The 25,417-nt window shown below is 35.1% G+C and overlaps 2 protein-coding genes across 8 annotated transcripts; both read left to right on the top strand.

Moving 5' to 3' along the window:
- The first annotated feature begins 302 nt into the window (after positions 1-302).
- Positions 303-5,294, top strand: LOC112751694 (uncharacterized). Of its 2 annotated transcripts, XM_072220574.1 has the most exons (4): positions 356-1,198; positions 2,455-3,049; positions 3,347-3,911; positions 4,711-5,294. In XM_072220574.1, the coding sequence occupies exons 1-3, from the start codon at positions 497-499 to the stop codon at positions 3,895-3,897; spliced, it is 1,848 nt and encodes a 615-aa protein (XP_072076675.1). In that variant the 5' UTR covers positions 356-496; the 3' UTR covers positions 3,898-3,911; positions 4,711-5,294. The 2 variants fall into 2 exon arrangements, with proteins under 2 accessions (XP_025656698.1, XP_072076675.1); XM_025800913.3 differs by lacking the exon at positions 4,711-5,294 and having other exon boundaries at positions 303-1,198; positions 3,347-4,046.
- Positions 5,295-6,324: 1,030 nt separating this feature from the next.
- On the top strand, positions 6,325-14,414 carry LOC112751664 (B3 domain-containing transcription repressor VAL2). Of its 6 annotated transcripts, none has more exons than XM_025800904.2 (13): positions 6,325-6,721; positions 6,922-7,062; positions 7,772-7,853; positions 7,951-8,052; positions 8,417-9,060; positions 9,201-9,297; positions 9,927-10,101; positions 10,230-10,306; positions 10,484-10,801; positions 11,319-11,368; positions 11,535-11,648; positions 11,739-11,806; positions 13,357-14,414. In XM_025800904.2, exons 2-13 carry the CDS (start codon positions 6,950-6,952, stop codon positions 14,127-14,129), a joined length of 2,613 nt encoding a protein of 870 aa, XP_025656689.1. In that variant the 5' UTR covers positions 6,325-6,721; positions 6,922-6,949; the 3' UTR covers positions 14,130-14,414. The 6 variants fall into 6 exon arrangements, with proteins under 6 accessions (XP_025656689.1, XP_025656665.1, XP_072076672.1 ...); XM_025800880.2 differs by having other exon boundaries at positions 10,376-10,801; XM_072220571.1 differs by having other exon boundaries at positions 6,412-6,721; positions 6,932-7,062.
- Positions 14,415-25,417: the final 11,003 nt, after the last annotated feature.

Genomic DNA, 25,417 nt, shown 5'->3' with positions numbered 1-25,417 from the left:
ATCCAAGATATTGAAAAGTCAAAGGTCAAATAAAGTAACCATAAAAAATTAGAAATAAATGTAAAATAACAAATAAATATCTAAAAATTTATATTTTAAATAAATTAATTTTAAAAAATTAATAAAATAAATAAATTAATTTAGATTAATACTTTTTATCTTAATTATATTATAGAGACTAATTTAAAAATAATGTCTCTATATTTATTCTAAAAAAATTTATATTCTTTTTAAAGTGTGAATTTTTAAAAATTTATTTATCATTTTACACTACAAATAATTTAGTCACAATCACACATCGCAACTAGGGACGGAACGAAAACCGAGGACGATAATTGAGTACACTATTTTTGCTAGAAAAGCACTAGAAAAACAACGATGTTCTAGTTTCGAAGAAACAGCCATGGTAGAATAATCATGTCTCAGACGCGTTGACCGAGTAAAGCGAGTTAACTCAATTTCTGCGCTTCGTTGAGGCTGAGAGGCAGAGTGAGTTATGGCGGCATCATTGGTAGGAGGAGCTGCCATAGGAGCTGTGTTTGGAGAACTCTTGAAAGCAGTCATAGATATGAGAGACAGAGCTGTTATGTTCAAACCAACCTTAGCTTACCTCACAACAACGTTAACAGCAATAGATCCTGTGATCAAGGAGATAGAACAACAAAACAATGAACTGGGTCGCGCGAACACCGAGCTAGAGTTGTTGATCAAGGAAATGGAAGAAGGCACAAAGCTTGTTTACAAGTGTTCCAAAATCCACAAGCTGAATTTTCCAGCTAGGATTCGGTACCAAGAACAATTGGTAGCACTGGTGGAGTCTCTGGTGAGGTTCTTTATCATTGATATGCAGGCTCAGACCGCCAGAGATTTGAAAGAGACGCTGATGAAGGTTAGACGAATACATAGCGCGGTTAATAAGATGCAATCGAATAGCAATGATGAAGAAACTGGTGGTGGTGGTATAGTTTCTGAAGATTCTGATTCTGGTTCTGCTAATGTAGCTGTGGAGGCGAATCAGATGGACTTAACTGATGAGACTACTGTCACAATTCAGCAAAATGATGAGTGTGTCACGGAAATAACTAACTCCGTTCCAGTAATAGCTAACTCTGTTCCAGAAACAGCCGTCGAGCCAAAGATCCTTCGGAATAATTCCTTGGAGCAAGTCATGGAAGATCTCTTGCACCTTGTTAGCCAAGTAAGTGTGTTTACTGTCAATCCCTATACTTTTCCATTTACTATTTACTTGAATGCCGAAGTTAAATTTAACAAACCATTGTGTAAGTAGAAGCTAAGTAATGTAATTCTGTTTGATTGGACGCCATTAAATCAATAAAAAAAATTTCAATAAAAAAATTGCTTTTTTTTTTTATTTTTAATCTGTGTTTATTTACAGATATTGAAATTAAAATTGGAGAATTAAAATTTAATATTATGTTTAATAATTAAAGATTAAAATTAAAATTTTAATTTTAGAATACAATATTTGAGTTTTTTTTTATCATTTTTAAAGAGTAAAAAGTTAAAAACAAATGAGGCTTTAATTTTGGAACTGAAAATTCAAATTTTAAAAATAATTTTTTTAAATATTTTTATTTAATTTTTTTATTTTAAATTTTAAAAAAATATTAGAAGATTATTAAAATTTATTATTTTTTGTTATTATTTTTAACCATTAAACCAATTCTTTTATTTTAATAATTGAACAACATACTTTAATCTATACTTTTAAATATTAATAGTAAAAAATAATAAATTTTGATGGTCTTCTAACATTCTTTTTATTTTAAATCAAACATAATACTTAAACATAATTCAATCTAATACATTTTACACTAAATACAGTCTTAGTCATGTCAATATTTATTTTTGTAAACATTTAATTTTTAATATACAATTTCAATATAAAAGAGTTTAATTATATTAGATGTATACTAAAAATAGTTACAAAAATCAGTCATTAGTATAAAATATATGTTAAAATACAAAATATATATTAAAAATGAATAAAACAACACATATATTTATACATAAATACATAGTGATTAATTTTAGTATACAAGTAACATTTTTAAAAAGAGTTTTACATAAACAAATATTTTCATATTAACAAAAATAATTAAATTTTCAACTATTATAGGTATAAATTAAAATCAACTACCAAAATCAGTCATTATTATAAAATACATATTGGAATACAAAATATACATTAAAAATGAGTTAAACAACATATATATTTATATATAAATACATAGTGACTATTTTGATAGTTAATTTTAGTATACAAATAGTATTTTTTGTTAATTTTTTACATCTATTATTTGAGAATGAAAGAAATGATTTCTGCATTACCTATTCCTAATGAAGCTGGGTTCATTGTATTTCATTATGAATACTTTCAGAACATTACTTAACTTTCTTTATCATTCATGTTTTGTTTCCTTGTGTATATAGAATAAGGAAAAAGCAAATAATAGTCAAGAAGAAAAGCATTTGACGACTATCAAATCCTATGATCAATCATATCCAGATAGGAAAAGATTCATGGGTATATGTCTGCCTATAACACCAATTCTAAATAAGATAAGTGGTGGATTTAACCCCTTAGAACCGCCCTCTGTTCATTGCATGTCATGTGATAGTATCATTCAGAAAAATACTACCTCACACACGGAAGATATTGAGACATATTTATATTGTAATCGATGCTATGATGATCATATTCGTCGAAAAATTATTTTTTATGAAGGGTGTCCTCATAAATTTGATATTAAGGAATTGTTGAGAGCTTCTGCTGAAGTTCTTGGAAATACAAGTTATGCAATTACCTGCAAAATCCTCTTGAAAAATGGCGTAACATTAGTTGTAAAGAGATTAAAAGATGTGATGGTAAAGAAGAAAATATTTGAAGAGAAGATAGAGATTGTGCAAAGAATTTCTCAGCACCCAAATGTTCTGTCTCCTCTTGCCTGCTATTATTGTTCCAATGGTGAAAATCTACTGGTTTATGACTACATGACAAAAGGAAGCTTTTTCGAGCTATTGCATGGTAAATTTCATGCTTATTAGTATCGTTTTGAATATTTGATTGAAAAATAGAGAACCAACTTTTTTCACCCAACAATCAGGCAATATTTTTTTTTCTTTAAATTTATTTTTTCCTTCCTTTAATATTTATTCATCCACTATTTTGTTGGCTGATTATTGATTTAGCAAAATTTAGTTCTCTAACAAAACATTAAGGACATTTCTTAGCATTAGTAGACTGACTCACATAAAATTCACTTAAACTTTTGGTTATGAATTATATAGTTATTTTTATTGTACCTATGAAACTTGATGACAGGAACAACCAAAGATAGAGAGAACCCATTAGATTGGGATTCAAGAATGAAGATTTTACTTGGAGTTGCCAAGGGTCTTGCTCATATCCACTCTCTGGATGGAGGAAATTATGTCCATGGCAATATAAGATCATCCAATGTGCTTGTCACAAATGATCACCAAGGTTGCATATCAGATCTTTCAATGACTTATTCATTAAGTATCTCCTTCCCCCAATTTAGAAACACGGGTTACCAAGACAGAGATTTCTGTTTTGGAAGAAAGGAAAAAGTGAACGTACTGACCCAAAAATGTGATGTGTATAGCTTTGGTGTTCTTCTTTTTGAGATGCTAACAGGAAGAGTGCCATCAGAGTATAATGATGCTCTACCATGGGATGTTTACCTTGATGTTAAGGACGGCATTCCTGTGTTTGATAGTGCCATTGGTGATAATATACAGGATGCCTGGAAGATGAAGGAATTGGCAGATGAATGTGCGTCACTAGTACCTAGTAAAAGTCCATCCATGGATGAGGTTGTTAGGAGAATGGAAAAAATAAGAGCATCCTAGGAAATCCAATAAAGGTAAGTTGTCTTTGCATGATCTTGGAATAGTAGTTATGTTTCAGTTCATGTAGTCATCATGAAATTATTTCTTCCAATAATTTAAGTTAATAGAAAGAGACATGAATAAACATAATCAACCTCAACTTTAATTTATTATTGGAGTTAAGAGTCATCAACCAATCTCTAATTGCAATATAATTGCGAAATAATCTTTTGTCAATCATATCAACATAATGCTTATTTTTATTGTGTTAATTATTTGGTCCAAAATGTACATACATGAGGGAAGTTGTAATTTTAGATTAGGCAAAAATCCCAGTAGAAGAGCCCAAGAACAAGAAACTCTCAAACTGAGAGAGTTACTTCACATGAGTGTAATTAAAATCACTAATGGTAACATACATAATTACATCTTCCGTATGAAATCTTAAACGATGGAATATAATTTTTCCATTAGAAATATGTGCATGTCTTCGTCCAAAAAAGATTAAAAAGAGTAATGGAAAGAATTTATGATGGATTTATAAATTTGAAAAAAATAAAAGTAGTAACCAAAATTTTAAAAGAATTTGTAATGCATGTATATGTAACAAATTGCCCACACTACTCAAACCAACTACCTGAATATGAAGAGACTATGTCATTTGAAATATAGTTCGTTCTTACCTACAACCACCTCTTGTAACTTATTTGAGTAGACAAATAAATTAACTATACTGTCAATCCAAATTGATTATATATATACATGGCATCAATGTCAAAAACTGAACAACTTGAAGGGATTTTTTAGTCAGAGAACAACAATATTTTTGGTCAGGTGTCAGAGAACAACTTGAAGGTTCAAAAACAAAACAAGAAAAAGGAAAACTCTGCCCAGCCCAATCCATCAATGATATCCATTAAGTTGCTTAAGCCTTCAAGACCAAATGCAAAAACAAGAAAAAGAGAAAATAAAATGGGGGTGTCTGAATGGCAAATGTGCTGACTGCAGTGTGACATAGTCATTCCACTGAAGCTTTAAAGTCAAGACATCATCATGAAGCTTGCAACTTGCAAGCAACTTGCGGATTTTATGCCTATTACATTCATGCCGTAAAGTTAAGCAACATCCATCCACAACAAAACCAGAGAGAGAGAGAGTCGCCACTCACCAGCCACCACCACATGTCGCCGGAAAATACCACATCTGCCCACCTACCAGTTCTTTATTTATACTTGTTTTATATTTAAATTAATATTTACTAATTCTTTTCTTACTAAAATATTGGCAATTAGTCATTTTTTTATTATTTTATTTTGTTCAATAATTTTTAACTTGTTTGTAAATTTTCAATTTTCCATAGTGGGTTGATGTACATCTTTGAACCTGTCTTAAGATATTATAAACCTTTATATTTCTAATGTGTTTGTTCTATGTTTTGATTCAGATTTAATATATCTCTTGTTTTTAATTCTTTTATCGTTTTTGTCCGTAAGGTTTGGGGTAAATCCTAAAATGATCTCAAACGTTTTAATCGTCCTATTTAAATCCTAACGTTTTAAAATTGACTTAACGTTGTCCTGCAGTTAGGGATCTGTTAACAGAATTGACGACGGGACAAAATTGAGACGATTTTAAAACGTTAGGGACAAAAATGATACATAGAAATAAATTTTAATTTTATCCTTCAATAATATCAATTTTTTACTGTATAATAATATTCAATTATTTTTTAATCACATCTAAGTAAATTATACTTAATCACACTATTTTTATTTTAAATAATTTTTTTTATATTTTTATATTAACTTATAACTTTAAGTGTACAATTATAAAAAAAATTTATTTAGAATAAAAGAAATGTGATTAAGTGTAATTTACGTAGATATGATTAAAAATAATTGAATACTATGTACGGTAAAAAAAATTGATATTATTGAAGGATAAAACTAAAATTTATTTTTATGTATCGATTTCGTCTCCAATATTTTCGTTCTATTTAAGTCTCTAATGTTTTAAAATCACCTGCCGTCAATTCTGTTAAAAGATCCCTAACAGCAGAATAATATTGAGTTAATTTTGAAACCTTAGAGAATTAAATAGGATGATTGAAACGTTAGGAACAACTTTAAAATTTATTTTAAACGGTGATGACAAAAATGATATTTTACTTTTTTTTTTATTTTTTTATTTTTTTTAATCTTCACTTTCCAGTTTCCACTCATGATTTGTGCACTAGGATAATAACAATTGCTTATTATATCAATAATTTTTCCTTCCATACACTCGTATACTTTAATAAGATTTTTATCAAAACATGGTCAAACATATTAGAATTAATTAACAAGTGTTAAACCAAACAAATGAATTAGAAACGGTACAAACACATGCAATTTGAATCAATATTATTATTTCTTATTCTATTTAATAACCAACAACTATCACGAATTCACGATAAAACTTTTTAACAAATTAATATGAAAATTGAATATTAAAAAAAATGAAGCCATAAAAACAGAGAGTCGTGCATGCACTTTTGAGTGCCCCTTTATTTTTCCTTCCCCTTTCTTATTCTGCATGCACACGCCTTCTCTCTCTCTCTCTCTCTCTCTCTCTCTCTCTCTCTCTCTATAACGTCTCTTTCTCTCTCCCCCGGCGGCCGTCGATTCAACTCTCCGATTCGATTAACCTTCTCCGGTGAAATTCCTACTTCTCTCTAACCACACCTAACTTCACCATCACCTATTCGAATGCCAATCAAAAGCAATACTACCAACTGCTTCTCCCTCTCATCTTCGTAGAACTCGCCGAAGCACGAAACTTCTACTTCGCTTCGTGCGAGCTTCTGGTAACAGATTCTTCCAACTCGAGCTCCATTCTTGTGTTTAATTTCGGTATTATCGTTTCTCCGTTACTATATTTTGCGCTGTATTTTATTTTCTTGAGCTAGTCAAATCTAATTTTGTGAGGTCTTTGTCTGAAATAGAAGCAATTGTTAGGGTTTCTCTTTTTGATTAATTGGACTTTGTATGTATTATTCCGGTGTAGTTTGTTGCAGTGAAGTCGTGAAGTATTAATGGAGTCAAGGAGCTGCATGAACGTGGTATGCGCCACCTTGACGTCGATTCAGTGGCGCAAAGGTTGGGCCTTGCGATCCGGCGAATTTGTCGATCTCTGTGATAAGTGCGGGTAATGTGTGATTTCACTTTCTAGATTTCAAATTAGCACGCTCGATGAGTTTATAAATATCAGAAAATCAGAGATATTGTATAGAAGCAGTAACTAACAGTGGTGTTCAGGTGTAACTACAAGTATGTGATTTTTGCCTTTACTATTCTCAATTGTTTTTTATTTTCCATGTGGATTGCTATTTTTGGCGTTTAAAAATTCATTTTGAAAATATTCATATCAGTAGTTTTTTTTTTGGTTGAACAATTTCAGTCTCTTTTAATCAAAATTTTGACCTTTGGCTACCTATTTTAGTTACTTATTTATTTATTTATTGTGGATTTTCTAAAGTTGGTGTGCTGCTGGTTTGGACCACTATATGAAACTCCCCATGGCATATATCCATTAATTTTTACTATATATTCAAGAATGTAAATTGAAATTTTAAAGCTTCCATTGATGTGTCTTACAAAAAAGTCGGAAAGCAATTACTGAGTGAAGATAATATGACAAGTTGCTTTTATAATTTTAATTATTGCTCTTGTTTTGCTGCCACATAAGTAGTTAACAGTGTGATCTAGGTATCGTGTGCTTTGGATTACATGATGACTTCAATCAATACTGCATTTAACCTTATTTACTTGATGCAATTTCAGCCATTACTGCATGACAACTGTCTATTCAGATTCCTAAATCTTCTTCGTCTTTATTTTTTTTTTCTCTACTGTAGTTCTGCATATGAGCAATCAATATTTTGTGAAAAATTCCACTCAAATGATTCTGGTTGGAGAGAGTGTGTTTCATGTGGCAAGGTAGAGTAAAACTCACCTGTGTAACTTATCCCAGTCCTTTCTACTCTTGCACATGCTACTCTATGGTTAATGATCCTGTATATTTTCTTATCTGTAGCGTCTACATTGTGGATGCATTGCCTCTAAGTCTCAGCTTGAGTTGCTAGATTCCGGTGGTGTAAGCTGTATAAATTGCACAAGAAATTCAGGACATAAACTTGTAAGAAAAATTAACATTTAACTTATCAAGCTATTTATCTTTTTCATTGCAAATATTAAACAGATAATTCACCCCTATTTTCTTCCTGAAATCATCAGATAGATTAGCATTTATCATGCTAGCTTGCAGGTCTTAATTCTTAGATTAAATTTCCTGTTTGTCATAATATTGGTAAGTTAACTATTGATCAAAATTTAGGATATGAATTGAATGCACTATGATCTATGAAATAATAGCAAATTGTGTGATGTGAGCTTCAAAATTCAAGGTTGGTCTGTCATTTAGACTTTTTTACTTCTTGCATAAATGGCTATTTTGTTTTGATGCCTCAAGTCTGCATTTACATTACAATATTACTTGACAGGTTGCGGGTACTGAAAAGCCTACTGGCTCTGGGGCATCAAAGATAAAGAACGTCAGTGAACAACTGTGTCCATCTCTGGCTAACCAATTAAACGTCAGGGGTATGCAAGTAGGACATTCCACAGATAGTGATGGGCTGAGATGGTGGCTTAAACCTCATAATCCTGATGCAAATGTCCCTTTTCCAGAGATAAAAACAGAGGAAGGTTTGCCTTCTACTGCAGAACTTGGAAGCCAATTGATATCACAATTTCACTGCAAATCTAATGGTTCATCTAGGGTTGCCAAATCAGACAACTGCCAGGCAGATACGGAGATGCAAGATATATATGAATCATTGGCACATGCAAATTTGAGTATGACTCTTGCTTCTCCTTCAGGAAATTCAAATCCATTTCATAGTGCCATTGCTGATGAAAGGGAACAAAGTAAAACCTCGCCTCCACTTTTACTTGGGTCTAGGTCTCGCCACCTTTTACCAAAGCCTCCTAGGTCAAGCCTTGGTTCAAGCTTAGAAACAAATGCAGCTATGGTGTCCCAAATCCGTGTAGCAAGGCCTCCTGCTGAGGGACGTGGAAGAAATCAGCTACTTCCCCGTTACTGGCCTAGGATTACAGATCAAGAGTTGCAACAAATATCAGGAGAGTATCCAGTTTTGCAATTCAGTTTATGAATTGTTAGTTATTGTCTAGATACTTTATGCATTGTGATAAGCATGTTATCTTGATTATTGCTCTTGACCTCATAAAAACATTTCCTTAACCATGATTCATGATATGTTTAAGTTCAAATTCCACCATTGTGCCACTCTTTGAGAAGATGCTTAGTGCAAGTGATGCTGGTCGAATTGGTCGCTTAGTTTTACCAAAAGCATGTGCTGAAGTAAGTTTCTGAACACAGACGCTGAATTAACATCTTGTTTGTCATTTTTATTAATCAATGATTTTCTTTTTTTGGATTAAAAAAAATTCATTAAGATGAGAAGGATAATATAAATTCGGGCATCCCCTGTACAAAGCAAAAACAAAAGAATTATCTATAAAGCATAGCTTCCCAGTCTCTCAACATGTCTCAGAAGGAAAGTAGCTTATAAAGATCATGAGTTTTACACCAACTAGATGCTAGGCTAATTCTATCCCATAAACATTCTTCTAAGAAAATCTGTAATTGAAGGTGTGTGCATTATTCTCCAACCAAATAGTCCAAATAGTGGTGAAAATTACACATTGCCAAAGATATTACCTCTTTTCTACTACAAACCCAACAAACCTACATCAAAAATGCTAAACTAGTTGTTCCATAAGAAAACAGCTATTGGGAAATGCAAAAACAGATGTGGATTTGACTCTAAATTTGCCCCACATATAACACACACGTCATGAGAGATAGTCTTATGTGGCCTTCGAACCTAAGAGAAGTTATTGGTATCAACTAATGATTGTACCGGTCTTTTTCTCTTCATGAGTCTAGTGTTTTGTTAGAACTGAAACAGTAGTGCGTTGTGCATGCAGGCATATTTCCCTCCTATCTCTCAACCAGAGGGCCTTCCTCTACGAATCCAAGATGTGAAAGGAAAAGAATGGGTGTTCCAGTTTAGATTTTGGCCAAATAATAACAGCAGGATGTATGTTCTAGAAGGCGTAACTCCTTGTATTCAGTCTATGCAACTGCAAGCTGGAGATACTGGTATATTTACTGAGAATTACTTAATTTGTGAAGTTGCTAGTTTTAGGAATAGATGCACTACATATAGTTGTTTTTTGCTTTTGATTTTATAATTATATGTTTAATTCTTTTTCAAAAAAATGCTGCAGTAACTTTTAGCCGGATGGACCCTGAAGGGAAACTTATTATGGGGTTTAGGAAGGCAACAAATTCTGCTGCAGTACAGGTAACAGCCGCTTTTAGCTCATATAGCAAACTCACTTTTAGAATTGATACTTAGTCTCCTATTAAGCAGGAATCTCATCCGTCTAATATGCCCAATGGCTCTCATTCAAGTGAAACTTCCTATTCTGGTGTTTATGAGAATCTACCTATATTAAGTGGTTATTCTGGCCTTCTCCAGTCACAAAAGGGAAGTTCAGAATCCCCGCTAAATACGCTGTCTAAAAAATGGAATTCAGCTGGTGGTGACATGAATTGGCATAATATTGAAATTCCTGAAAAAAGGACAAGGGAGGGATCGCTTTTGCCGGCTGTGCTGGTTCCAGAGAAGACAAAAACCAGGAATATTGGGTCAAAAAGTAAGAGGTTGCTTATTGATAGCCAGGATGCGCTGGAGTTGAAGCTTACATGGGAAGAGGCACAGGATTTGCTTCGTCCTCCTCCAACTGCTAAACCAAGCATTGTCATGATTGAGGATCATGTATTTGAAGAATATGAAGTAAGTAAACCATTTATAAGAGGCTGGAACTTTGCAATGCCATGTTAATTGGATGTAAAGTACATCAAATTGGTTTCTTATTAATGATAGAAAACTTTTAAGTAAAGCCTCTACTTAGAGAGGTTACATAAATCTGATTAATTTTTTTATAAGGTAAAGTATGTTTTTTGTCCTTAATGTTTGCAATTTTTTTTAAAATATCCCTAACGTTTAATTTGATTCAATTTTGTCGCTAATGTTTTCAATTTGTGTCAAAATTATCCTTGGATGTTAATTCCATCTCAAATGTTATGGACAATTGAAAACGCCTAGAGATAATTTTGACACAAATAAAAAATATTTGGGACAAAATTGAATAAATTGAAAACATTAGGAGCAAAATTGAATCAAATTAAACATTAGAGATATTTAAAAGAAAAATCGCAAACGTTGGGGACAAAAAATATACTTTACCTTTTTTCATATTAATGCCTGTATAGGATATTCCACAGCAAATAACTTGCTTTAATTCATACAGGAACCTCCTGTCTTTGGAAAGAAGAGTATATTCGTAGCCCGCTCTGCTGGGTAAGATGGATGTGTGTTAGTATCTTTTGTTTATTGCATGTCAGGTTTTTCCTTTCATGCTATTTCTCATATTTTCTCTTAAATTTTCTTTTTTGTCTTTATAACACAGAAGCTTATATATATATATCAGTTGATCATCTTAATTTTGAATTTGATTGGAACTCAGGATAAATGAGCAGTGGACACAGTGTGATAATTGCTCAAAATGGAGGAAGTTACCAGTTGATGTACTTGTTCCCCCTAAGTGGACATGTGCTGATAATTTGTGGGATCAGAGCAGGTGAGAAGTATGACTTTATAGTGCAGTGCACTTGTTAACAAAGCATGTTCTTTGTAAGACAATATTTCAGTTTCTCGATGATTTTGCTAGGCGTGCATGTTCTGCTCCAGACGAATTGAGCCCAAGGGAGATGGATAATCTCTTGCGACTGATCAAGGGTATATCTCCACCTCTTGAATTCCTTTAAACCCACATTTTTGTCTAATCAATGCTTATTAAGAGATACTGGTAAAGTTTAATTCATCTACAAAAGTATATCTCCCTTGTAAGACAATTATTGATGTAGCTGTGTTCCCCCCTCCCCAACTAACCTGTCTGCATTCAAGGGCATGCTACATAGTCTCTTAATTGATAATTGATAATTGATATACAGTTCTGAACAATATTAAGAAACAGATTCTCTTAGGATAAGTTTCGATGAATTTGGAAATATAGTGTTCCTTAACATAACAGAAATTGGATCAGTAATGAATTCCATAAGCTGTCGTTATTAAATGGAGGCAGTTGTTGATGAGTATCTCCATTTGTTCTTATTTCTAACATTTTCTTTATCTTTATTCATTTTTTTATCTATCAATAGATAATGGGAAATCATGGTTGAAATGCTAGTCTTCTGTTATATTTTTCTACTTTTTTAGACCAAGAATTATACTCTAAATTGGTTTAGCTGATTAATTGGGTGCCTACTCTCATAATTGTGTAGAGAATACAGAGGGAGTAAGAATGAATGTTCAGTTATGTGGGTCCTATCCCTTTTCTAAAATAAAATATAATTCCACTACTAAATATGCCAACCCTATGTATTCTATGTATATATTTACTCTGAGTATTGCCCATTAATTGGACCCACAAGGAAATTTCAGTTTAAGATACAAGTGTGTCCATACTCATAATTATTGAGGACGAGGATATTTGTATGTTTTTGCAAATATTGTTATTAGTCCACTATTATGTCAGTATTAACCATTTGTTGCGATTAGTCATGGCATGGGAATGTAAAATGATTGACTATAAGATCTCGTAGGAATTAAGAGCCCTACAATTGGCGTGGCTATTAAAAATAAACTAGCATACCCAATTATAAAGAATTTTATGTACCATCTTCCAGTATGACAGTTGCTATACCAATCATAATTCTTAAGCACACTTAGATATCTTAAATAAATTAGTTTCTTTAGTGAAGAGTAGAATTGGATGAAAAATAAAGATTATCACTAAATTTATAGAATATGGCATTGCAGATGATTTTATTTTATTTCCTCTATCATAAAAAGGACAATATTCACTCTTCATTAAAAAGTGTTCTACACCATAGCATAACCCTTTTAAATGATGCCTTTAAAGTGATACTATGGTGCTTCTATGTTACTCACTCTTTTATAAGACCGAACTCAAGTCGGTCGCCGTTAAATATCTAACTGATCTTTACCCGATTGCTAGAACTGACTTTTTCTGTCATTTTAGGATAGCCAAAGATGCACTAGACAGCAGTATTGATTTGTTGTAGGAGTTGCTACTATAGAGTCAGTGCTGGTCTTTAACCATTTCTGTCTTGCTCATTTAGTTCTTTGTCTATGCATCTTATTCAAAATACATGCTTGCTGAAAAAACTGAATTATGTTGCATGTATCTGATTATTGTGTATATGGTTTCAACTATTTTTTTTATTATAGTATCTAAGACACTGCAATTTGTAATTTTGGGATAGAATTCAAGAAACAGCGAATGACTGCCAGCCAAAGACCAACCCTAGAACATGAATCTTCCGGATTGGATGCTTTGGCAAATGCTGCAATACTTGGAGATGATGCAGGTGACCCTAGCAGAGCACCAGTTGCTACCACTACGAAGCACCCTCGGCATAGACCTGGTTGTTCCTGTATTGTATGTATCCAACCACCTAGTGGGAAGGGCAAGCACAAACCTACATGCACCTGTAACGTGTGCATGACAGTCAAACGTAGGTTTAAAACCCTTATGATGCGAAAGAAGAAGCGGCAATCTGAGCGTGAAGCAGAGATTGCTCAGAGAAATCAGCAGTCATGGGTGACCAAGGATGAATCTGAAGTAGAAAGCACCTCTCAGCATTTAACTCGAGGTGATGGTTTGGAGAATGAAGCAAGGGTGCCAAACGAGTTAGATTCAAGGAGTCAAGACCATGCGGATGATGCAGCCAAGGGACACTTAGATTTGAACTGCCAACCTGATCGAGAAGATGCTCAAGCTGGGACAAACAGCATGAGCATGATGAGTCTTCTTGAAGAAGCAAATCTGCCATTGGAGACCTACCTGAAGAAAAATGGTCTTACTAGCTTGATGTCAGAACAGGAAACAAATTCAGCCTCAAATATGCAGGCACAGACGACCAATGACAGTGAGGGAAAACAAAATGAGGATTGTTGTACTCCTTCTGCTGTTCAGGAGCAGGAAAGCAGTCCCGAAGAGAGCAGTGAGCAAGACAAAGGCCAAAACAATTCATGAGGTTTTTGCTACCTTCATTTTCTTTTTGTTTTCTAACTCCAAAGTCTTTTACAAGAAACTCTATTGTGTTTATAAAATTATAGGTTCATCGAGATGTCTATATTGCCTTTGTTTTCTCTTCTCTGTCTTTTGAAAGAGTGTTTTTTCCTCACAAACTGAATAATATATATATGCTATATAGTTTGTATTTTATTTTGGTTGTAAAAACTAGTAATGAGCCGAGGAGTTGAAGGAATGCATCTCCTTATTAAGTTATAATACAAACTTTTTGTTTTCTGTTATAAACATGAGGGTATTTTTTTTTTTTTTTTTTTACAGAAGAAGCAATTCATTCAGGAAAAAGTCATTCGGAACTTATAGATGATAATAAAATATAAGATCTAAGTCTAAGAAAGTAGAATAGATAAGCATGAGGGTAGTTAAAGTTTCTAAATGAATGTTGGATGAGTCACAAAGATTTTTTTTTTTTGTCTTTTCGAAGTTTTGTTATGTATATTCTCACTGAAAATGAATTGAAGTATTGGAAAAGCTTGAAACATCTTAGGTTGTAGTATTTATAGTTACCTTCACAAATTTAATAATCCTATTCATACAAAAAGTCTCTCTTGAAGTGCTTGTTGCTTTACACTATTCCGCTATCAGTTAGTGTATCTATTTTAACAGAAGCATCTCATTATCATATAAATAACTGCTGGTTATTGCACATCTCTTGTTTATACAAGAACACTAGTTGTATAAAGCTTCAAAGTAAAAAGTTTTAGACATGAGTCATGTGACCTCGTATTTAGAGACATTGCTACTTAGCACCCTTCTTCTACTACTGCACGGTGCACCAAATAAACCAAACAAAAATACACGAGACACCAAATAAACTTTTATTATGTATATATAAACCTATCCATATTACTTGAATTTTCTAGATCTATTACTGTTTGTTAGCAATTTTCTTAGGTGTTAAAAAAATGTGTGAGAACCTGCTGCAATCAATATTGGGACTGATCTAGTAAAGAATGTGATAGGAAGCAGTTAAGCCTAGAACTACCAACTGTGGAGAGAATTTTCCCTCTCCTGAATTAACAAACTGAACAGAATTTTCTAACTAATTAACCCCTAATATTTATAGGCAGCAGTTAAGCCTAGCACTCCTGCTCCTAACATGCTAACTAGCTTTAAAAAAGCTGACCAGCAACAATTATGAATTAAGTAGCGAAAGCAGTGAAAATTCAGAATGTTGACACCACATTTCTTTGGAACGGCAGCAGCATTGACAGTGTTAAAGATAGAGTAAGGGACTCCGCAAATGGAGCTCTTACTGCAGTAGTGTATAGCTTGGCGGTCTGGGGTGTCCGATGCTGTATGTTGCAGCACTCGAGGCACGGTCTCCCCGCCATTTGTAATTTCGCCAAATGGCAGTCACTTCTGCCTCTGAGTGCTGACCGCATAGCATACTATTCTCACCACAACACTGCTATCAACCATGGTTGATATTCTAGTGGGATATCTAAGGTTATGGTACCTGAAAACGAGTAATATAGCTTTCTATATGGTTTTGGCATTCCATTGTGATCATATTTATAATGGAAGAAAGAGTACTCTGGACCAATTGGTATGGAAGACCAACAGTTGCTAGAAAGGTGGTATGATTAATTTTGAAGTATTTTTATAGAAATAATTTGATATACGGCAAAATGATAAAATAAGAATGGTACGTGCAAGGATTTTGTTTTATGTATTAGTTTAATAATTTATAAATGGCGCATTGAAAAACTGTGTTGGGCAGGCACCAGGATAGACCTAAGTATCAAGGACGGGAAAGGGGGCACTTGCCCCACTTGAATTTTGAGGGGAAAAAAACATAATTTTAATTAATATTAGTTCTACTGACATGAAATTTTAAAAACCAATATAAAGTGCTTTTATACAAAATCTTAATTTTGTAATAAATTTCATTAGGAATCCAAAACCTTAGAGAAAAAAGGATAAAGGAAAAAAAAAAATTATTTATCATGAAATAGTAATAGTTCATTATGACGGTAGTTTTTCGTATTTTAAATTTGAATATTTAGTTTAGTAAAGCTTTTACTTTTTAAAAGTTGTAGCATATGCGATTGATAAAATCAAAATAAGTATAAGTACCACAATTGAATTTGGTAAAACATCTTTTAAAAAGTAAAAGATCATAATAGACATATTTATAATAAAGAATAATTATTTTTTTAAACTTTAGAATTTCATATAATATAAATATTAAAAAATTATTCCATAAGCTCGTATAAAAATTAAAAGATTAAAAATAAAAAGAATCACGAATGTTTATATCAAGTATGTCTAAACACTTGTTATGGGTTATTAAACAAAGGACTTGTTATAAGTATTAAGTAGGTTAATAACAGTAAAGGAATCAAATATATTATGATGGGAGCAATAAAATATTCTCAATTGTAAGATGTGATCACTTTAATATTATTATTGATTCAATACTATCAAATTAGAGGGATGACTACTTTGAAGATGTTCTGCTCTGCTGGCAGCTCCGGATCAGCACTGGAATCTGTCTCCAACATTGCGCCTTGGATACTATTTGTAGCTGCAAGTACCTTAGGGAATACTCTTTGTACCTTGGACAGGGAGTTTAATTCTTTTGTTGAAATCAAAATGAGCTCATTGCCGATCCTCAATTCCTTCCAGCATCACAGCTCACTTATGAAGATGGCCTGCAAGTCTTTGCATACCTCAATTCTTCCAAGAATCCGATGGGATATATACCACCAGAAACAATTTACATGTGAAGCCTGTTCCATTCATGACATCATTCTCTTCCAGAAGGCCCAACACAGTCACACTTAAGATTCTTAAGCCTGACATCACGGCCCCTAGTCAGAAGCAGTTAACCCCACAGAAATGTCCTTTGATAAGCACAGGGTTGCATTTATCACAATGTCCAGAATATCTATGTCCTGCCCTCACGTCGCGGAATGGAAACGATCAGCTATCAAGTCCGCCATCATGACATCCGCTAGGACAAGGGACAAGGGTGAGCCAATGCTTGATGAGGATTTTAAAACAGCAAGGACCCTGACTTGGTCTACGATACAACTATAGATGATTACCTCAACTTCTTATGTGTCATTGGCTAAGAGCCAAATCATGGCGTTTTCCGGGGCTTGTCATCATGATTGCCCTGATGGAATGGGCGTCTTGGATTTCAACTACCCTTCAATAACGGTTCCGCAGCTGTACGGTTTGGTTACTCTGACACGCAGGGTGAGGAATGTGGGTTCGCCAGGGACTTACCTTGCAAGCTTCCACACTCCTTCCGGGCTTTCCTTCTCCGTGAATCCCAATGTGTTGAAGTTTGAGAGCGTGGGTGAGGAGAAGAGCTTTAAGGTCACAATGGAGGTTACTAAGCTAGGTTGCTCTACAATCTTTGGGGCGTGACTTGGTCCGATGGAAAGCATTATGTCAGGACTCCAATCACCATTGGTGGAATCAAGGGTTAATTAGATATTTAGATTAGAAAATTATAGATGGACAATAAGAATATTAAATTACGTGAACAATAAATATTTTGGATGTTCAATTTAATAGGTATGCAGATGATTATGTTTATTATTTTTAATTGGATGGTTATTTCTTTTGATTCGATTTACTCAGGCACAATTAACAATGGTTAGATGTTTAATTCACTAGATGTGCAAATGGTTATCTAATATTAAGGTTTATGAGATAATTTGAGGATGAAGTGATTTTTTATTTTATTGGATCAATTCTAAAACTCATTGTTCACATTATTTACAAAAATCATTATCTACCTAACAAAATTCATTTATATTTTAGTAAAGCAACTAGGTTATTAAGATGACATTTGTATTTCTATTTCTATTCTTTCTTTTTTTATATTAGCTTAGTTCTCACTTCTCAGCAATTATCGGTAGATTGAAAAAAAAAAATATTTTAAAAAATAAAATAAAATAAAAATTTAATAAATAGTAAGTATTTTTTGGCTTTCTCAAAAAGAAAAGGCATAGTGCCATAATACAAATAAAAGAAATTCATACTTGGTGTGTGATGTGTATAAAATTTGTGAAAGGTTAAGATTAGAAATTAGAAATACATGAGGACTTTAACAACGAAAAATGTGTGTGGAAAATTGGAAATACATGAAATTTGGTTAGTAATTAAAAGGATAATTTGGTTAATAATTAATAAGGATAATTTTGGATATTTATTAATATATAGAGTTATATTAGACTTTTTATTTTTGATAAGTATAAGCCAACTTTAAAATGCTTTTAAAAATACCACTAATTTTTAAAAATTGTAAGTACAAATACATCATCTTTTTTATTTATCAAATACAAAACACGGTGCATTGCATAAGCATCTCTCTAAAAAATTTTACCAAACTAAGTCATATACTTGATCCTCAACTAAATATCACAGTTGATTTTCTTGAAGAAATATTAAAACATACATGTTATAAAATGGCTAATTTTTTTCGATATGACACATAAGTTAACGCCACGTTATAGAAGTTAGGGATGTTTTACACTGTTGTGACGGCGGTTAACTAACGAAAAGAAGTCGGACGGTCCGATTTTTTGGAAGTGAGAAGAAACACAAATCGGACCATCTATTTTTTTGCAAAAAAATTGAACCCACCGATTTCATGCATGCAAAGTGAATTTTTTTTTTGTCCCAAAAAATCGGATCCCACAATTTCTAGGCTGGGGGACAATTTTTTTTAAACAATGAAATCAGACCTACCGATTTCATGCACACAAATTTTTTTTTTTTACGGACAGTGCCTCTAATCGGATCGTCCAATTTAGGTTTTTAAAATTTTTGAACCAGTTAAAAAAGTAGTTGGACGGTCCGATTTCAATTTTATATATACCAACTCCATCACCGAGCTCTCTACTTCATCTTTTTCTCACAATCTTAAAATCTCTAAAGCTCCTCTATGCTCTTTCTCTTCTTCTCTATTGTTTGAAAAAGATTAATACTAAAGTTGAGAGGGTGTAATGTGAATATATTATCATATATGATAGAGTTATGTTAAAAGTGTATTATCATGATTAAATTTTATTACAAATATCTGAAGGAATGAAATTTGTGTGTGGAAATTCATTAGATATTATAATTCCAATCACACGTCATTTGAAGAATTAAAAGCTGTGATTTGTGAAAAGATCGATTCTCAAATATCAAGGAGAGTGTCATGTATTCTGTACAGATATCTTCTATTTGTATTTGGTGAGTTCGTTCAATTTCAAACAAAATATGTGACCGGTGAAGTGAGCATGCAAGAAATGTTTTTAGTGTATCTTGAAATTAAAGTTGGTCTCGAATATCGTTCATCGAACTGTATATTGAGTTCGAGAAATCTGTAACGAACCAAGAGATTGAATTGAAAAATTACAACAGTGATAGCGAAGAAGAGTTTGAAAGTAACTATGAAGTCGTTGATTCGGGTGTAAACGAAGATCAAGCTGACGATGTTATAGCGGCAGATATGGCAAATGCATTAGCAACCAGCAACCGTTTAAGGAGTCAATTTTCATGCGATTGTTGGATTTGGAGGCTATGTATGCACCGAAATTTCTTCAATATATAAATGCAGGTATGTAATAATTTTAAATTATGATTTATACATAAATTTTGAGTTTAAGACAAATATTTAAGGCAACAATAAATAAATAAAATATAACATAAGTCAGATCCAAGAGTATATAAAAGTCCAAAAGACGTCTCCTACATGACCGACCTCTTAAGAGGTCGGATAGAGCGCTATAGGAAAATAATTCCCCTTGAAGGGATTATAACTTATCCCTAATATCTCTCACCCACTTCTATAAGAGATATCTCAACAATCCTAAGAGAAAGGGGTTGTTATCCACCACCAAAAGTAGAATTACTTCAACGGTATTTATTGACTCATCACCTATGAATACACTGACACTCCCACCTTCTCACAAACAACTCAGACGACGGCTACTGGATGTAGGCTAAGTTGGAATTCGTTCCATTGAAGATTTTGGCATCACATACAAACCCAAAGGCAATTCAGTTTCAGGTAACCTCAGAACAAATCTTAATAAAATTTATTACTAAATTATCCATTTTTACTAATATCTAACATCACTATTATTTTAATTAAATTAAAATATTTAAAAATTAAAACTTACATAATTAGGATAATCATGATAATTAGCAATGTGGAGTTTCGAATGATTGACGTCTTTTATTCTCCTTCTCCTTGGCATTGTTAAAGGCTGGTGGTCCAATTTTTTTTTTACCTCCATTGTCTGATTTCTTCAAAAATAGAGAGTGAAATGAGTGGGGTTGAAGGTGGGATTGGGGACTTTGGGGGTGAGTGAGGGAAGAGTGGGACGAGGGTGAAAGGGATGGAGTAAGCAGCGATAGTATACAAGCAGGGACTGGGGTGCTTGCATGTGTGACGCGTGGCATGCAGTGTGCAAATCGGACGGTTCGATTTGTGTATCTGCAATGCCTCTAATCGGACCGTTCAATTACTCTCCTTCAAATCGAATCGTCCGATTTGTTGATCATAGCCATCACATGTTGGTTAAGTCCCTTCACTCCCATATATAACGTAGTTATACACCATATTTGTTCCAATATTAAAATTAAAAAAGTGTTATAAAAATAATGAAGGAAAACTAAAGACAAATTTTAATCATTAATAAAAGAAATTGAACAAAATTATTTTTAAAAAATATAAATTACTATTTTACTCATAAAAAATTTAAGTTATATCTATAAAAAAATTAACTCGGTTCGGTTGTAACTAACTAAACACTAAAAAATTATAATAATTTTTAAATTATTTTTTAACCCTAGTTTCATTTTTAAATCTATCACATTTCTAACTCTGGACAATCCTACTACTCCTTTATTCCTCCCTCACCTCTCATGGATACTGTTCTCTCTTTCACACACACCAATATGCTATTCTATTTCTCTCGCTAAATTCACCATGCTACCATATTACACCACAGTTATATCTTCTCCTTCATCTCTTCTTCTTCTTTTCTCCCTCCTACTCCATCACCATCGCCACTATCAACATCAACTACAGTTATGAAGGACAAAATGAAAACAATCATGATACATGTACACAAAAAATCAGTTGCTCATAAAATATATGTTGAGTTAAACAACGCATATATTTATATAGTGACTGATTTAATAGCTGACTTTTGATGTGCACATAGCATTTTTGAAAAGAAAATTGTCCATCACTAATGAGATGGCATAGTGCCATTATTGACGACCTCCGGTGAGGTAGAGATGGAGATGGTTTAAGAGGAAAAAATAAATTACTCTATTGAAGAGAAGAGCTTACAAAAGACAAGGGAAGTATGTTGCTATAAAAAGGTGAAAAAGACTATAATACTATTACGGATCTGGCCCACGGATCCTACACCCGGAACGGTCCCCGAATCTGGTTATTCGGGTCCGACCCTCTTCGCCCTTCTAGAAGGCCCGGAACCAGCCCACTAGAGCTTCTAACCAACAATCAAATTCAAATACCTCCCTTATCTTAACCAAATAAGATAAGATAAGATAATTACCATCGCCTATATAAAGGAGAGCCCAGGCCCGAGGCCCTCAGGTACTCATTCATTCTTCACACCTTATACCTCTTAAATCCATTCTGACTTGAGTGTCAGAGTGTCTTTGCAGGTACCCACCCCCATTGCTCCAGTCAGATAATCTAGCGTCCGCCTCGACTTGCAAGTCTCCAATCCATCTCACAACCCGTACCCGAGACATCTTGTACATTGGCACTGTCTGTGGAGAATTTGCAACGTCGTGGCAGCATGACGGATAACTTAGAAGAGCAATCCTCTAACTCACTCACTTGATTTCTTGCTTGTAACTGAGAGCAAAAAGGAATAATATTTTTTTAACTTGCATCACCTTCTGAGTGATAACACACCTTCGCCCTACTCTAACGGCGAAATCCCAAAGGAACAATGTTTCTTTGACTTGCAATCACCTTCTTAGTGATAACACTCTTTATGCATCTTCGCCCCACTCCAACGGTGAAATTCCAAATCCTCCGAGCCCAAAGCCTCGTCTCCCTTTAGTGGGACACCTCCACCTCTTGGACCCTCTCATTCACCACTCCCTCATCCGTCTCTCCAAGCGCCATGGCCCCATCTTCTCCCTCTACTTAGGCTCCATACCCACCGTGGTTGCTTCTTCTTTTGAACTCTTCAAGCTCTTCCCCTAAACCCACAAGGTCACCTCCTTCAACACCAAGTTCCAAACCTCTGTCATCCACCGCCTCACCTATGACAACTCTGTCGCCATGATCCCCCCCTTCAGACATTACTAAAAATTCATAAGGAAACTCATCATGAGCGACCTCCTTAATGCCACCACCGTAACCAAGCTCAGACCTCTCAGGAGCCAAGAGATCAAGAAAGTTCTCAAGGTTCTTGCACAGATGCGGGAGACTGCCAAATCGTGGGAGTATGACGGAGAACCTCGATGAGCAATCCTCCAGCCAACACCCCAACTCAAACCCACAAAGCACAATTCCCGAACTCCGAACACTCCTCCTAGCCATGGGAGGATAACAAGCGCGACACGTCGCCAACCAACCCCAACCCAGCAACAACCAAGAGAGGACAATCATCCTCCCACTGAAGCCCGGCCACCCGACGGCCTAGGAGAGAAGGTGGTCCAGATAAATCCAAGAGTTGTGCCTCAGGGTGCAAAACCTCAAAGGCCGAGTTACACCCAAAGAACGGTACCACCCGGAGCATGCAACCCAAGTGACCTCCAGGACCTGATCTCACCACGATACCAGGAACATCAAGCTGCCTGAGTAACGACATAGCAAACGGCACGACCGCAGCATTTCCCTAGACCCGAAACATTGATGCGGAGAAGACGATCGACGGCACCATTGGGAGGCCAAACGAGCTGGAAACATGCACGTGATAATGGAAGCCATCCTGTTCACAGAAAAATCCTTAAGATCCAAACTCTCGAAGGACTTCAACAAGTCCACTGACATGAAATACGACGGGACCAAAGATCCCCAGGAACACTTAACGGTCTTCGAGACCAGGATGAAACTGGAAGGAGCCGCCAACATGGTCCAATGTAAGGCCTTCCCGATAACCTTAGTCGGTCCCGCAATCAAATGGTTCAACGCCCTTCCAAACGGCTCCATAGCCAGCTTTCATGACATCTCCAGAAAGTTCATATCCTAGTTCACCACTAGGATTGCCAAAGCAAAACACCCCATCATCTTGCTCAGAATCACCCAAAGAAAAGATGAATCCACAAGAAAATACCTCGATAGGTTTAACGATGAGTGCCTAACAGCTGACGAACTCATGGACTCGATCACCAGTCTCTGTCTAACCAACGGCCTCATAAATGAAGACTTCCAGAAACACCTCACCACCAAACCAGTTTGAACCATGCACGAAATTCAAAGCATCACAAGGGAATACATAAACAACGAAGAGGTAAACCAAGTCATGGCCACCAACAAATGGCAGCACGGTAACACGGCACCTCATAGTAACCCATCATCAAGAGATACACTAAAAGATCACCTCAAACCCGTGAACGCCAACCAACCACCCAGGGTTGGAAAGTTCTCAAACTACACCCCCTACCCGCGCTCATCACTGACATCTGCCACCAAATAGTGGAATTAAGCATCCTTCCGAAGGCGCGACAGCTAAAGTAATGGACAGGTGGCAACAAGCTGCAACTACCATCGATGATATGTGCATAAAATCCAAGATTGCTTTGACCTAAAAGACGCCCTCGAATAAGACATCCGAGACGGCAAACTCTCCGAATTTGTCAAAATCATTCGAGAACCTCGAAGAACTGAAAGAGAAAGATCATAAGAACGTGAAGGACGCAACCCGAAGACGATACGATAGGCATCCCAAGAAAGTCCGAAAATCGACCCCACCATAATCGTAAATGTCACCACCAGAAAAGACGCGCTGAAAAAGTCAAAATCAGAAATAAAAAAGGATCTCAAAGTCCTAACCATAAGAACCAAGCACCAATCTTCTCGGTTCTAGTGGCAATCAAATTTTTCCCCGATGACTGCCAACATGGCACTTCGGCGGAAGACGCCCCATTCGTCATCTCAGCAAAAGTCAGAACCAGACCTGTGAAAAGAATACTGGTCGACACTAGAGCTGATTCCAACACCCTCTTCAGAGTAGGCTTCAACAAGCTGGGTCTCTGAAACGAAAATCAGCAAACCCACCATAACGGGGTTACCGAACTCGGAGACAAGTTTCTCAAATTGGACGATTCCATGGGGTTACCACTAACTATCAGAACTGGAAGCCAAAGGAAGACCATCCTCTTCGAGTTTGTAGCTCTCAAGGACTCCACTGCCTACAACATCATCCTCGAAAATAAGACGATCAACCACCTATCCGCTATCATCTTCACCAAGATCTTAATCATGAAGTTTTAGGCCGATAATGACACTATCGAAACAATACACGGGGATTGGAAAGTCGTAGTAGAGTATGGGAACACCAACTCGATCCTTCGCAAGAAATTCTGAGACGCGGCAGGCATCTTCCTTGCCGACCTCGATGTACACCAAGACCAAAGTCCACGCAGAACCATGGGAGGAAACGACAAAGAAGCAGAGTGAGACCTTGCAGACAAGGTCAGGAGCATAGTACACCTACGGGAGCTAGCCCTAAAATGGAGAATAAGCCTAAGGTACAATGGCAGCACGATACGACGAGACTTCGGTCCAGGAGACCTCGTCTTACGATAAAACGACATCAGTCAACCCACTCCCGGAAAAGGGAAGCTCACGCCCAATTGGGAGGGTCCCTACCAAATCAAGACGGTAATTGAAAAAGGAGCCTACAGGCTCAAAAGACTAGATGGGACCAAGCTCCCAAGATCCTAAAATTTCACCAACTTACGGTGCTACTATATGTAGAAACATCCTTCCAAAACAACAAGATCGAGGTCGTTTAAGACTATCTCTTTACCTTTTATATTTTGTCTTCTTTACTTTCATTTATTGCTTAAGTTATTTAATCGTATATTTTCTTACTGGGCACTCTTTCCTACCCACATCGGGAGGTTTTAACGAGGCCCAAACTACAAATAAAATTTATTTTTTCAAAAGCATTGCCCCATCCGACGGCACGAACTAAACGCGGCTACTCCGGGGGATCGATCGCCCCGAGGCCAACAAAACAGATATCCAAATAATAAAACAGATATCCAAATAAGTAAAC

The sequence above is a fragment of the Arachis hypogaea genome, chromosome 2 (genome assembly GCF_003086295.3).
Source record: "Arachis hypogaea cultivar Tifrunner chromosome 2, arahy.Tifrunner.gnm2.J5K5, whole genome shotgun sequence".
NCBI classification, from domain to species: Eukaryota; Viridiplantae; Streptophyta; class Magnoliopsida; order Fabales; family Fabaceae; genus Arachis; species Arachis hypogaea.
The sequence above is the reverse complement of the archived record's forward strand: the minus strand, read 5'-3'. Positions and strand labels throughout refer to the sequence as shown.

Coding starts and splice junctions, on each gene's coding strand:
- LOC112751694 (XM_072220574.1), top strand. CDS start 497: ATGGCGGCATCATTGGTAGGAGGAGCTGCCATAGGAGCTGTGTTTGGA. Junction 1,199..2,454: donor TCTTGCACCTTGTTAGCCAA/GTAAGTGTGTTT, acceptor TTGTGTATATAG/AATAAGGAAAAAGCAAATAA. Junction 3,050..3,346: donor CTTTTTCGAGCTATTGCATG/GTAAATTTCATG, acceptor ACTTGATGACAG/GAACAACCAAAGATAGAGAG.
- LOC112751664 (XM_025800880.2), top strand. CDS start 6,950: ATGGAGTCAAGGAGCTGCATGAACGTGGTATGCGCCACCTTGACGTCG. Junction 10,102..10,229: donor ACTGCAAGCTGGAGATACTG/GTATATTTACTG, acceptor AAAATGCTGCAG/TAACTTTTAGCCGGATGGAC. Junction 10,307..10,375: donor CAAATTCTGCTGCAGTACAG/GTAACAGCCGCT, acceptor CCTATTAAGCAG/GAATCTCATCCGTCTAATAT.